Consider the following 14,214-nt stretch of genomic DNA (forward strand, 5'->3'; position numbering starts at 1 on the left):
CACTTTGTAGTCTGAGCAGGGAAATAGTCTTTAAATAAAAGGGCTTCTTCGGACTCCGCCGGCGTAATTCCTCTAGGATAATAGATGCCCTTGATGTTGGCAGCTGATATATAACCTAATCTCTGACCAAAAGGACCCATCAAGGCCATCCTTGAGATTCTTTAAACTACTCAGCGTGAATTAACTGCTGGAATATTATGTGCTTTGCCCTATTTTCAACACAATAGATAATATGTAGATGTTATTACGGACAAAGTCATGTGGGGAACCTCATCATGTTGGTGTCCACTGCGCTATTGAAGCAGCACATACCTCAAAGCACAGGGCAGCTGGGACAGATTGACAACAATCAAGGCGGCACAGCAGCGGTGTTAATATCCCTTTGATCCCCGCACCTAATCCCACTAGATACTTTGCTTAGATTAATTTTGAAGTCATAGTGCAGTTTTTCCTTCCTCCGAGTCCAAATCCTCTTTTGTTAGATTGTACATCTGAATGGCTTTGTGGGTGGTTGTGCCACCGGGATAAATGCTTAGTGGGATGGTAGGGGAGCACCGGTTGTATTTAAATGATTGCATTTCAGTTTTTGTTTTTTTTACCCCCTCATCCTTTGATATTGTGCCACACAGAGGAACTCCTATGCAGGTTAGACTGCAGTGTCCTTCCTGTTTGATTTTTGCCACATCAGCTAAAAGCACATAGCCCAGAGAATAGTAAAGATACAGAGATCCAAGTAACACTCAGCTCTTTCTTAATACCACCTGAGCCCTTTCGCTGCAGCGCACAGATAAAGCCGGGCCCTATATCTATTCATTTTGGCAGAAACAAGCCCAGCGAATAAACAGACTTGTATATTTTTATTATTCTGGACAGGCACAAAATAGGACCCACTTGCACAAACAAGGCAATATGAACTGTGTCACTGTGCGGCCCCCAGCGAGGACCCCTGGACACTGCCGGAAAAAAAAACCCGAGAGCCAGCCACCACCTGGTTTTAAAGATAAAGGCTTTATTAAATTGAGCACACACATCAAATAGAGCACATCGGCAACAGCAGGGCCTGTGTACTAGCTTTGCAAAGTGAATGAATCCTCGTCCCCCTTCTGGCGCATAATATGTTCATGTCTATTGCCCGACTGGCTGTAGCAAATATAAAAATGGCATTTAGGGACTTAATCTCAGAGCAGTTGAACCGGACACGGACTGTTGTTTTACTTTACACTCTTTGTTCCTGTTTGCATAGCTATTTGAGCGTTCAGTCACCGACATGTAACTGAACAATCAACATAAAAGTATTTGACAACATGCATAAAAAGTAATTTTCTCCCTTTAGCTCTTGGATTTCTTTAACAGATGACGTTATGTTACACATTTAGTGCGAACACCCCACAACATTTCTTATTGTATACTTTAAACTAACTTGTATCATCACAACTATTGTGCCACTAAACCACATTGTTCTCTTTTTTCCACAGCCTACCTCTGCGTTTCTGGGTGAATGTGATCAAGAACCCCCAGTTTGTGTTTGACATACATAAGAGCAGCATCACGGATGCCTGTCTGTCTGTGGTGGCCCAGACCTTCATGGACTCCTGCTCCACCTCAGAACACCGCCTTGGGAAGGACTCACCCTCCAACAAGCTGCTTTATGCCAAGGACATTCCCAGCTACAAGAGCTGGGTGGAGAGGTGAGCCGTTTATAAATGCACACACCAAACACTGGATTGATGAAGAGAGGTAGTGTGTGTGTGTGGTGGTGGGGCTATTATGCAAGTGAAAACATCAGAAAACCTGCATTAGCCATGTTTCATTCCAACACACACACATAATGCGACTGTAGCTCTGTGATCTATGGGCCATGAAACACAATCCAAATTACAACACAGTGAGAATGGATGGGAACGCCCAGGGCATGAGATCTACAGTACAGAGCAGTCAGTGTGTTGGGAGGGTGTGTGTGGAAAGAGAGAGAAACATTTTTTTGAGAATAGCAGGCAGTAGAAGCTGGTAATTTGTTAAAATGAGTTTTATTAAATTTATTTGTCAGCAGGGGAGGCGAAGAGGACCTGAATAAAAGATGGGGGTAGTGTGAAGCGGTTCAGACTAGTATTTATGTGTCGGTGGCTTCGTCGCAAGGCGAGCCCCAGGACCAGAATATATGTGGGCTGCTTGAATGGCTGGAACCAAATGGGGCGCTTCAGGCTCAGGACCGTACTCATTAGTCCCGTGTTTGTGTCCGTGGTCTCCCATAGACACAAAGAAGTGTGAGGAAATTGTGAGGGTCTTCTGCTGAATCATACATGGATGTGTTTGAATACTGTAAGCTGAAAAATGATCAGAGTGGACAGAGAGTGCAGCAGCTGCTACTGTGGGGGGCAGCACAAGCAGATATTTTAGCCTGTAATCAGTTATCTTTTTAAAGCATGTTCAATCAGAGATTTGTGTGTACACACTGTGTAAAGACTGACACATCCCACTGTGCTCTCGTGTATATTAATCATGCCTTTTATTGCGAGTTTGGTGGAGCAATACTGTCGTCAGCTAACACCCCGCAGTGGAACTGCGTTATTCAGTTGGAAAAGCCTCAGTAATATAGTAGTGACTGAGTAAGGGTGGATCTAGTGCTGCTTCACTCTGCTGTCCAACCGTGCCAAAGTAAGGGTCATGCCAGGGAGAGGATTTAACAAGCAGAATGCTGCAGCTGTGAAAGAGGACTGCAAAAAGGAAGTGAGTACTGTAGAGGTACAGAAGAGATGTCCTCCTTCTCGCTCTCCCCTTTATGATACAGCTTAGTTTCAAAGATAGGACGTCCTTACCTGGAGAGCAGGCTAATGGACACCTGTGTCTCAGGAAGGAAATCTCTGCTGCTTTGTCAGTGCTTCTCTGTTGAAACAGAACACATGTTGACATTGAGTTTTTACTATGCTACTGTCAATCTATAAAGAAAAAGACTTGAAATGCTGATAAATGTAATGGTATCATATAGTATGCATATTCAGTAGTTTTAGTTTTTTTGTAGATATTTGGGGTTTGGAGGAAGTGCAATTGGGCAGTCAAGTTAGAAGCTTTTTACTACAGTATGTTGATGTTATTAGCATGGGGCTGTGTATAGTATGCCATAAAAATGTCAAAAGGCCTAATATAGTGTCATGAAAAATGTCATGGTATAGAATACCATGAAAAAATAAATAGTGTGCCTTAAAATGATAACGTATAGTATATCCTAACAATGGCATAAAGTCATAGTATAGTATGTTTAAAGCCATAATATAGTATATCGAAAATGTTTTAAAAGCCATTGTATAGTATGTCAAAAAATGTAAAAAAAACAAAACAACATAGTATATTATGTCTAAATAGTCATAAAAAAGCAATACTATTATATGTAGAAAAAAGTCAAATTAAGTCACGGTATAGTATACTGAAGGTCGTAAAAAAAATCCATAATATAGCATGTCTAATTAAGTCATAAGTTAAGTTGTGGTATAGTATATCGAAGGTCATAAAAAATCCATAGTATAGCAAGTCGATTAAGTCATAAAAAGTCATAGTGTAGTATGTGGGGGAAAAAAGTAATAGTATTGAATGTCCAAAAATCTCATTAAAAAAAAAGACATAGTAGTACACAGTCATAGGATAGTATGTTGAAAAATCAAAACAGTATAATATGTCTAAATAGCCATAAAAAAGCCATAGTATGTCGATAAAAGTCATAGTATAGAATATCAAAGACCATAACAAAATCCATAATATAGCATGTCAAAAAAGTCTTGGTATAGTATTTCGACAAAAAATCATAGTACAGTATCATCAACTCATAAAAAAAAAAAGACAGTCATAGTATAGTATGTCGAAAAATGTAAAAAACAAAACATAGTATAGTATGTCATAAAAAGTCATGGTAGTATGTCAATAAGAGTCATAAATTAAGTCATAGTAGTATGTTTAAAGTCATAAAAAAGTATATAGTACGTGTAGCATGTTGAAAAAGTGTCATAAATTAAGTCATAGTATAGTTGGTCAAAAAAAGTCAGAAAAAATCCATAGTATGTCAAATAACTCATTAAAAAGTCATAGTATTGCATGTCCAAAAATCTAAAAAAAAACAACTGTATAGTATGTCGAAAAAAAGTCATAGTACAGTACGTTGAATAAATTATAAAAAGCCATAAGATAGTATGTCGAAAAAGTCAAATTAAGTCATGGTATAGTATATTAAAGGTCATACAAAATCCGTAATATAGCATGTCAAAAAAAGTCATAGAATAGTCTGTCTAAATAGTTATAAAAAGTCATAAATTAAGTCATAGTATAGTATGTTGAAAAGGAGATTAAAAAAAGTTAATTATCTTTACTCTATAAACAACAGTTCAACAAGTCTTGGGCTAATATTGGAATGGTGTTGTAAATAAGCTCACAACACTTTTTCAAAGTATATTTGATTTTGATTTGATACATTAGTAGATTTTAGTGTTGCTCATAAAACCCTTTTTCCTAAAACAAGCCCACCTGGTCTCTACACTAACAATCCCCTGCTAGGAGCTCTCTACTACTGCCCTCCAGCACTGAACAGGTGTTGATGTGTGTGTGACCTCTGTGCTAAAGGCTATGAGCAGCACTCACCTGCCTTTTCCTTTGCTCGGTTTGCTCTGAAGACTTGCTTCCTGGCAGATCCATCTCTCCCTCACACATGCCCAGAATTATCCAGCCAAACACCGGGCCTGTCCTCGAGCGGCTGCAGCTACAGGAATTTAATATGTAAATAACCAGCGTTAATTAACAGTTGATAGGGGCAACACAGCTGCTGCTGACAGTGACTGATTACCCTTACCTCAATGCAGTGTGTGTGTGTGTTTGGTTGTATTCAAGGTTGAAATCTAAGGCCCGTCAGTGTCAACTATAACTCCATCTCAGTCATTGTCACTATGCACTTGTTATCTCAGTCATGTCACTATGCACTTGTTATCTCAGTCATGTCACTATGCACTTGTTGCCTCTGTGCTACATTAGTCACATATCTTCAAAGAACTGCAGTAAACAAGGAGTAATGAGCTCCAACTATCTACATTAAAACACATCACTGTGTGTATTCTGGTTCCCAAATCATTCAACAGTTTGTCTAACAATGTTCTCAGAGGCAAAAACACAGTGCTAACAAGTGTTTGTGTTATTTCCTCCCTGTCTCTTTTAATAGGTACTACTCAGACATTAGTAAGATGCAAGCGATCAGCGACCAGGACATGAATGCCTACTTGGCAGAACAGTCACGGATGCACATGAACGAGTTCAACTCCATGAGCTCTCTCAGTGAGATTTACTCCTACGTGGGCAAATACACTGAGGAGGTATGTAATATTTAACAACACTTCTGTGTCATCATTATCAAAGATTTAGTTCAATTTAGAGCCACTGATGTTATTGATTTTGGTAAGAAGAGTTAAAGGAATATTCCACTGGAAATTGGCCTTATATAATCTACATCAATCTAACAAATACTAATGAATTTGGTTATTGTGCTTTACATAATAATGGTATAATAAAAAATGCTACGCAAGTTGCTTTATTAGTAATGACTCTACTTCAAATCACATTTGTTTTTCTGAGAAACATGCAGAGGGGGTTGATGTTGTTTTTCTGTCCTGAGTAGTGTCTCAAATGATCCTCTCGGGCTGTGTACCGGCCCGACATGCTCCACCAATCAGACGGTTAGTCTGTACGCAGTCTGAGAGGGCAAAAATAAATCAAGCTCTAGCTGCTGCTGGTTAAGCTTATTAGTGAAGGTTACTTTAACATAAATGTGTTCGATACTGCCCAAAATTGGGTATCGGCGAGTACGCCAGTCGATGCACCGATCTGTTACCATAATTAATTAACCACAGGAAAAAAATCAACTTCAGCTTTAATCTTACCATAGCCACCTTTCAAGCTTACATGGAGTGAGTATTTGATGTTGAAAAATTAAGCTTTTCAGTGGAGGATTCCTTTAACTGGTTTTACACACATGTCATCAGGATATTGCATTTACTGCACTAAATATTTTTTTTACTAATATTTAAATAAGAAAACACATCTTGTTTTGGCCTTGGATTAGTTCTAATAATATTCCAGATTTGAGAGTACTGATTGCAGTTTTGTCACGTTGAGTACTTTTAGTAATGCCTGCGTGTGTCTGTGTTTACCTCGCTGTCCTGCTGGCAGATTGTGTGTTCACTGGAGCAGGACGACGCAGCCCGGAAACAGAGGCTGGCCTTCAAGCTGGAGCAGGTGGTGGCCTTCATGAGTCTGGAGAGCTGAGGACCGCACTTCCCAGGGCGCACTGGGAAAAGACCCCATCAGAAACCGAGCCGTGCCTGAGCGAAGACCTGTCCCCATCTTTTTCATCATGTGACTTCCTCCCTCCGCCTTTCAAAGATGAAGACTTCTTCCTTGAACCTTTTTTCTGCTTCCTCTTCCCCCCCACCCCACGAGAAATATTTTTGTTTTTTCCTCATCCACTCTGCTGCATAGACTAGTTTACCTGAAGATATCGGGAAGGGTGGTTCGAGGCTGAGGTCGGCGTTTCCCACAGTGCAATGCGGGGGATCCCTCAGCTTCGCCACAGGGAGAGCTTCAAGGGGCGATTGCTTGAAAGCTGGCCATATTGGCATACTTCAGTCCCCCTGCTGGAAGACAAGAGGGGAAAAACATTTTTATGTTGCCTTCAAGAATTTACACTGATAGGTAATTCTTTAAAAACCACAATGTTGGGTGTCCATTTTGTTGAGAACTTTTTTCAAAAATAGGATAGTTAAAAATAAAAACCATCTCTAGAGTCCAGTTTATTGTAGTTCTATATTCAATGTACGGAATCAAGAGGAAACAACACTGACTGCAAGCCAAATGAACACCTCTGAAGAAAAATTAATGCAAGGATGGTTTGCCAAGTTTACACTGTTCCTACAACGAAGCATACATATCTGCGAAAATTTGGGGCGAGTCCAGGCAAACCTAGAATGTTCTTTCAATGTAGCTGGAGTTGTATTTAAGAAAAAAGACTGATGGGGGTTAAGGGAAGGATTAGTGCTTCTCTGAACTTTTCCTTTATCGAAACGTGACTGACACTAAAACTTTACAAACCAGAGCATCCCCAATCTATAACCCCCCCCCTTTGCAACATTCGCACATTTCTCCCCTGCCCAGCATACTTCAAAGAAAACGCTCATGATTTCTGCTTCCATCTGGCTTACGTGGCTACTGCAAATTTAACCTATTAGACAAAAACCCTGGAGGCCCCGACCCAAGTTGGATCCTCCGTAAGAAGCACACAACCAACTCTGGACGACAGTGTTTTGGCTGCTAAACCCAAACAACCAGGAGCAGTCTTTGTCTGGCTCTTGCCACTTCCAATCTTGTGTCGCCACCCGCGACGGTCTATCAAAGCACACACACACACACGCACAGACACACACACACAATCAGCAGCTGCACAAGATCCTGACTGCCCAGATATCTACGCCAACCCTGGAGGAGGTAAAAGGGAAAAGCTGACTGAAATGGACTGGGTAAGAAACTGCTTGGAACATTTAAAATAAAGAAGAACGAGTCAATACAGCGTAGCCAGAGACGGGCTGACTGCTCCCTAAAAGGGGCTCCGTTGTGAGAGTAGCACTTCTTTCCAAGGATGTTCTTATTTAAAAGACTTTTGTGCGGAGAAATCAAAACAAGATGGACTTAGTCGGTCAGCCAAAAAACCAAAGGAGCTTGAAAATTTTCAAAACGGTCAAAAATGTATTTGTAAAGTGCCACTGAGGAACTGACAAAAGGACTATGTAAAAGACAACCACTTCTAGGACAAAAAAAAAAATAATTATTGTGACTGGAACTTTAAGAAACCTGTGTGATTTTTTCTGACCTCAGTGTGTCGGGCGTGGGAGGCTCTGTGGGCGAGGTGATCCGATCCTCCTTCCTCTTTCCATCGTCCCAGGTCTCTCCGGCTCTCGGCACACCGTTCACCCCTCGTGTCCGGCTCCTGACTTCTTTTCTGTTTTGCACAAGCGTTGGAGATGGTAGCTAGTTGCATACGGCAAAACCCCAACTCTTGAGTGTGTAACTGTTGAGGCGCTCTTGTCTGTATTAGTGTAGTTGTCCTCAGTGGCGGCAGGGGGGCGGCCTTCTCCAAGCCTCAAAAGAAAAAAAAAGAAAAAAAAAAATCTGGTAAAGCAGAGCAGGAACATAAGAAGAAGAAGAAGCGAGCATCACGGCAGGATAAAACAGAAAATGATAGACATTAAAAAGTAGATACAACTTGTTGGAGAGAGCGATTGAAAGAGAGATGATGGAGGCGCCCTCCGTACCTTTTGACCTCTGCCCTTTCTTTTGCCTTGACAACGTGCCCCATGTGGTGATGTGAATGTGTGAAGACCGCCCTAGGTCCACCTTGGGTCCTTTATTGGCTTTTTAAGCGCATGTAAAACGTAAACAATTTAAGAAACTTATTTAAAAAAAAGTGAAAAATAAGAAAATTAAGCCTTGCAATGATGATGTGGATGTGTTCTTTTATCTTTCTTTTGCTTGGAAGAATCGAGATGGAAAAAGTGGATTGTTCATGTAATAGAAACTATAACTTTCGTTTAAGGTGGAACCTTTATCCAGTTCAAGCCCCCTACTGCAGAACCTCATGCCCATGGTTTTTTGTGAAGTGTTAGATGCTAACTAAAACAGATATTATATACCCTTGCATGTTGACCTATTTGGATGGTATGAAATGGAACTGCCTTGCTCAAAGATATTTATATACTTCTACTACTACTTGGGACTTTAAAGGTCATGTACAAGCCAACTGTTTTCATTTTAAGGTCATAGATCTCACGTAAAGACAAACCTATTTTGAATTTCTTGTCCCGTATGTCCTCCATTTCATGCCATCAGTGTTTTGTGACAGCGGTGTCTTTTTTAGTTTTTGGTACACAGAAGATGCAAGTTTGAGTCTTGCTCTGTCTTTGCTGCTATTACATCTTGTTTTGATAGTCGTCTATTGCATTACATTGATTATTTAATCATGAAAATTGCTTACATTTTCTCCATTCAGTTGAGCCCCAGAACAGAAAAGAAACATTTTCAGTTACGAAAACTGTTTTCAAATAACTAAAGACGGCCACTTATGAAAGCAAACGGATGTGGTTCGACCAAGATTAATTTCATAAAAAGCAACAAAAGACTGCATCGGTTTGCCACCATATGGGACGCAAAATAAAAATGTTAATTTAAAAAAAAAAAAAAAAAAGAAACACACCCAGAAGAAACAATGTGCTATATCATAACAGATAAACACAACGTTCTAACCAGAGGAGGCACATTCGGCTTGATAGTAGACTTATGTTGACTTAGTTTGGCAAGTGACTGTTTCTTTCTTAGCCCTCGTGTCAAATTGTATGTGAGATATCCACGTCATTGTCCATTTATTACTGTCTGCAGCTATACAGTACGATGAATGTCTGTTTCAACTTGGAGGGGTATATTCACAAGGTGTTTGCCGGACATGTTATGTAGTTAACATATCAAACCTATTCATATCCAAAATTGGAAAATGAGATTGATTTAGGGAGTAATTCATGCAAAAGCTGGTGATAATTGTAACAAACATACTACTGAGAGCCCCTTTCATTCATGTAGCCAATGTATAATCTGTCTAGATAGCCAAAGTTTCCCCCTCACTGCCGTGTGTTAATAACTAAACACAAGGTTAGAGTCCTGGACTGTCGTTGTGAATCTACCCCCCAGTGTAACATCCTGTCTTTCATTTCCCCCCCCCCGCCCTTTGTCCCTTCCCCTTGTAACAAAGGTCGTCTGCTAGTAGCCCACCTTGTGTTGCCAAGACCGCAGATAAAGTTTCCACCTTCAAACGTTTTGTAGGAACTTAAAATGTCCTCCTAGCTCAGTGTTATAGCAGGTGTTACAGAAACATGCTAGAAAAAGACTTTTACTAGACCATATTTGAAAGATAAAGAGTATCTTATCGAGAGATAAAAACGAAACCTGGGGGATATAAGGCGAGCTTCTCTAACTTTGTTATAATTAATTGTATACCTGTGTATGTAAATATAATGCATTCCTATTTTGCAGTCAAGAACAAAATACTATTTGTAATATAGAATAAACTTTATTATGAAACCAAGCATTTCATGATTGGGTTGTGCTCTTTTTCAATTTGCAGACCCCACACTCACCGCCGCTACACACACGGTCTGTGGAACACTTGCTAACGTTATGCCGGGCTGACAGATCGTATGTGTGTGACAACGGTGGGTATGAAGCCACCAGCATTGCTACAGCTGCGAACGCAGCACACACACACGCGGTTTGTGGGACACTCGCTATCGTTACGCCGAGCAGACAGAGTAGACAGGCAAACACACTGCTGTCAACCTTGCAGCTAAACTTCACGCACTAATCTCGTCATTTAACTGTTAATAATCGGTTAACGAGGATTAAAAAACATGGCCTCTGGCGAGATGCATACTTGTTAATGAATATTTAAAGATCCAGTCAACCTCCAAAACCTCTCAACATGGTGACTGTAGGTGGAGCTATGCCAACAGTCATACATTATGGTAATTAAGTGATTAAAAAAGTCATAGTGTAGTATGTCATAAAAAAAGTCAAAGTAAATGGTATGCCATGACAAAAAAGTCATAAAAACGTAACCATCACATTTTTATGACTTTTTCGACATACTGTACTATGAATTTTTTTTTACATTTTTCTGACATACTATACTATGACATTTTGTATTTTTTTCGACATGCTATACTATGACTTTGTTTATTTTTTTTACATACTATACTATGACTTTTTTTATTTTTCGACATACTATACTATGGTGTTTTTTTCAACATACTATAGTATGATGTTTCTTCGACATACTATGCTATGTTTTTTTCGACATACTATACTCTGACTTTTTTATTTTTTGTCGAAGAAACATAGTATAGTATGTCGAAAAATAAAAAAAGTAATAGTATGTTGAAAAAAACAACATAGTATAGCGTCGAAAAAATTAAAAAAAAACAGTAGTATGTCGAAAAAAACATAGTATAGTAAGTCGAAAAATAAAAAAAGTCATAGTATAGTATGTCGAAAAACATAAAAAAGTCATAGTATAGTATGTCGAAAAATTTCAAAAAAGTCATAGTAAAGTATGTAGAATGTTTTTTAAAAAGTCATAGTATAGCATATCAAAAAAGTCATCAAAAAGACATAGTAACGTATGTCAAAAATACTTATAGTATAGTATATCAGAAAGTCAGAAAATCAATATAATACTGTAGTATATTAAAAAAGTCATAGTAAATTATGCCATAAAAAAATTTCAAGAGGAGGTCATAGTATAGTATGTAAAAAAAATCCTTTTATAGTATGTTATAAATGTCATAAAAAAATTGATAGTGTAGCATGCCATAAAATATGTCATAAAAAGTAATTGTATAGTATATCATCAAAAAATAGTAATACATTAAAACACCACACATTAAAAAAAGTCATAGTTTGCTGAAGCCCCCCAAAAAATAAATTGTTCTGCCCTAACAGGTGTTACGAAACCAACACAGGAGACTTGGAGACACAATCCAAAGATCAGGTACAGTCTGAAAACACCTGTTTGGGTGTACCAGGCATTACAAGGGCTTTAATGGTATGGCTAACAAAAGTCCAAGCCTTATGCTACCTACACACCATTTATACGCAGCGTTATATAAAACTTGAAGCAACAGCTGGTGACAAATGGATCTATTTTTCCTTTCCATCCTAGCAACAGGTGCTACTACAGCCAGATTGGGTGTTCAGGTATGTTCATCTCAGGTCTCACACTGTCTGGTTCCAGGCAGAAGCAACAAACAGATGCACAAAGATACATAGCAAACAGCTGTTATACTCTTTGTGCTGTCGACAGTATGCATGTCACGAGACACAATGACAAAATACTCTACTGTATATGATAGCAGGACCAGGACAAGACCTCTCCCATGAAAAGAAAATCCTCTGGTGAGAGAAATGCACAATGGCATTAATCATTTTAGACTTTGTATCCAAATTGTTCAAATTACGGTTTTATCAAATTAATTTAAAGTCTGTGTCCTGATCTTCCACATTACCACTTGGGAAAGATAAAGAAACCAAGGTTTGGAATAAATCTTTGCACAGGAGAAGTCATGCTCAAAGTGCACACGCTGAATAGTCCAATTCTGAATAGAAGTAGCTCAAAGGAGTAAATCTCTAAACAATATGTAAATTACCTTTCAACAGCCATACTGTTAGCCTACCTTTCTAAGAGCATGGACAGAAGCCTAGCCCACAGCAATGACATCCAATTCAGTTAAAACCATTGTCATCATAGTGGATGATTTTGGCTTACAAAGTAGCTTCCCTACCTAAAGGACAAAAACAAACATCCCTGCAAGGTGGGAATAGAATGAACAAAGCTGGGTCCACAAATCAGCTACAATCAATAACACTTGAAGACTGGGTTAGTCTAATAAAACCAGCTGATAGTAGCAGTAGACGTATGGAGCCGGGTGTTTACGCAAGTAGGTGTTCAGCAGGCTTCCTTGTACATTATACTAAACTATTTTTTCAGCATTAGTTGTTTAAAAAGTTGCAACCAACTCTTCTCCTTCTCCTGCTCTTAATGAGGAAAGCTTAAAGAAACAAAACAGGATTCAGCAGGGCTGAATGTACATCATACAGATGTAAATTACATATAGCTTCCAAACTTTGACAACTTCTCCATTCCATCTTCCAAGTTGGATTTGGTAGTAAAAAACTAGCTGATGCATTTTCTACTGTAATTAATGAGCAACACTGGCTTACTGGGCCTGGACCTCTCGTGTTTGGCTCTGACTCAGCCTATTACTACTCCAAGTGATGCAAATGCTGCTTAACTTCTTATCTCAGTTACAGTAAAATAAGCTCCGTGTGGTAAATCCGTGGATCTTGTTTATATTGTCAAGAGGCTTCTCTGGTTTAATGAGAGGTGTTTCCTGACATGATGCAACCCTGGTCATTATAATGCAGAAAGCAACATCTGCTGCCAAAATAATTAGTAAACGCCAGCACTGGTAAAGATTAGTTGAACCCATAAGCTTCTTCCCTCTTGAAGCCAATCTAGCAGTCCTGGAGCCATTCAGGAAATCAAAGAGGGAAATCCCTGCCTCTAAACACATATCAGTCTACAAAGCTTAGCTGGAGTTCTGCAGTAAACACAAAACTGGTTTATTTCACTCTACAATCTGCATTATTTAATATCACACATCAAAGGCAGTCAGACACATTTTAATGTACTAATTTTCAGATTTTCTCAAGTGGCAGCTTCGTTATCGCACAAAACACACCGCTTCCATGTTTGACTTTTTGCAACATCAACTTGTTCAACTGGTACTGATGCACAATGAAGCATATCACTACCAGGGATGCACCGATTTATCGGCCGAAAATCGGTATTGGCCGATATTCGCCTTGTTGATTGCCATCGGCCTATCGGCAAATAAGATGACAGAAGATTGGCAGTAACCAATGTTTATCTGTTGTGTTGATAATGATAATAATAATAATAATCATGTTCTGCCGCTATGAGTCCACTAATCGATCGTGGATGGCGTTGTTCTCTCGGACAGATAAAACAATTTAAATGAAAAATGCTAAAATGAGACGCCAAATATACTTCGACAGCCGTTAATATATGGGTAAGTAAAGTAAAGTCTATGTGTGGAAAAACACTGCCTATGTTTCTTACATTTACATTTAATTTATGTTTCACGAAAAAAATTTGCTTAAGTACTGAAACATTCTTCTCATTGAGTAGGTAGTTGTATAGCAGCTAAAAAGACGTTTGAAGCAGTTATTTAAAAAAATATATTTGTCATGTGAAAGAAGGCTATATTAAAGTTGTTTTAAATATGTTATATTATAATAATATTAATTAATAATATAATAGAATTGTATTTATTTTTTATAATGAAGAGGTATTTGTTTCCCTGGCACAAAAGAGGAATAAATAACAGCAAAAACAAATAAACAAAAAAACATTGGTATCAGCTATCGGCCAAATTGTTATGTTAAACATCGTATCGGCCCGGAATTTCGCAATCGGTGCATCCCTAATCACTAACCCCAGTGCAACAAGGCCATCTTGAAACACATTCCTCGAGACACACAGGGCTTTAAAAGTCAGAGGTAAGCTAA

At 38.9% G+C, this 14,214-nt stretch overlaps 1 protein-coding gene and 1 long non-coding RNA gene across 3 annotated transcripts in view; one reads left to right on the forward strand and one right to left on the reverse strand.

The window, feature by feature from the left end:
* The window catches only part of plxna4 (plexin A4), a 452,991-nt gene extending 442,835 nt beyond the window's left edge, over window positions 1-10,156 (forward strand). Inside the window, exons 31-33 of the mRNA XM_074624835.1 lie at window positions 1,476-1,688; window positions 5,195-5,345; window positions 6,199-10,156. Coding sequence (XP_074480936.1) covers window positions 1,476-1,688; window positions 5,195-5,345; window positions 6,199-6,294 — 460 coding nt within the window. The 3' untranslated portion in view covers window positions 6,295-10,156. The remainder of the gene's footprint in view (window positions 1-1,475; window positions 1,689-5,194; window positions 5,346-6,198) is intronic.
* On the reverse strand, window positions 1,684-6,320 carry LOC141761499 (uncharacterized). 2 transcript variants are annotated; one of them, XR_012592584.1, is made up of 4 exons: window positions 6,180-6,320; window positions 4,624-4,741; window positions 2,817-2,883; window positions 1,684-1,849 (listed from the first exon to the last, which is right to left on the reverse strand). It is a non-coding gene; the product is annotated as an uncharacterized LOC141761499 (long non-coding RNA). The 2 variants fall into 2 exon arrangements; XR_012592583.1 differs by lacking the exon at window positions 1,684-1,849 and adding an exon at window positions 2,570-2,701.
* Window positions 10,157-14,214: the final 4,058 nt, after the last annotated feature.

Source organism: Sebastes fasciatus, chromosome 23, assembly GCF_043250625.1.
Source record: "Sebastes fasciatus isolate fSebFas1 chromosome 23, fSebFas1.pri, whole genome shotgun sequence".
NCBI classification, from domain to species: domain Eukaryota; kingdom Metazoa; phylum Chordata; class Actinopteri; order Perciformes; family Sebastidae; genus Sebastes; species Sebastes fasciatus.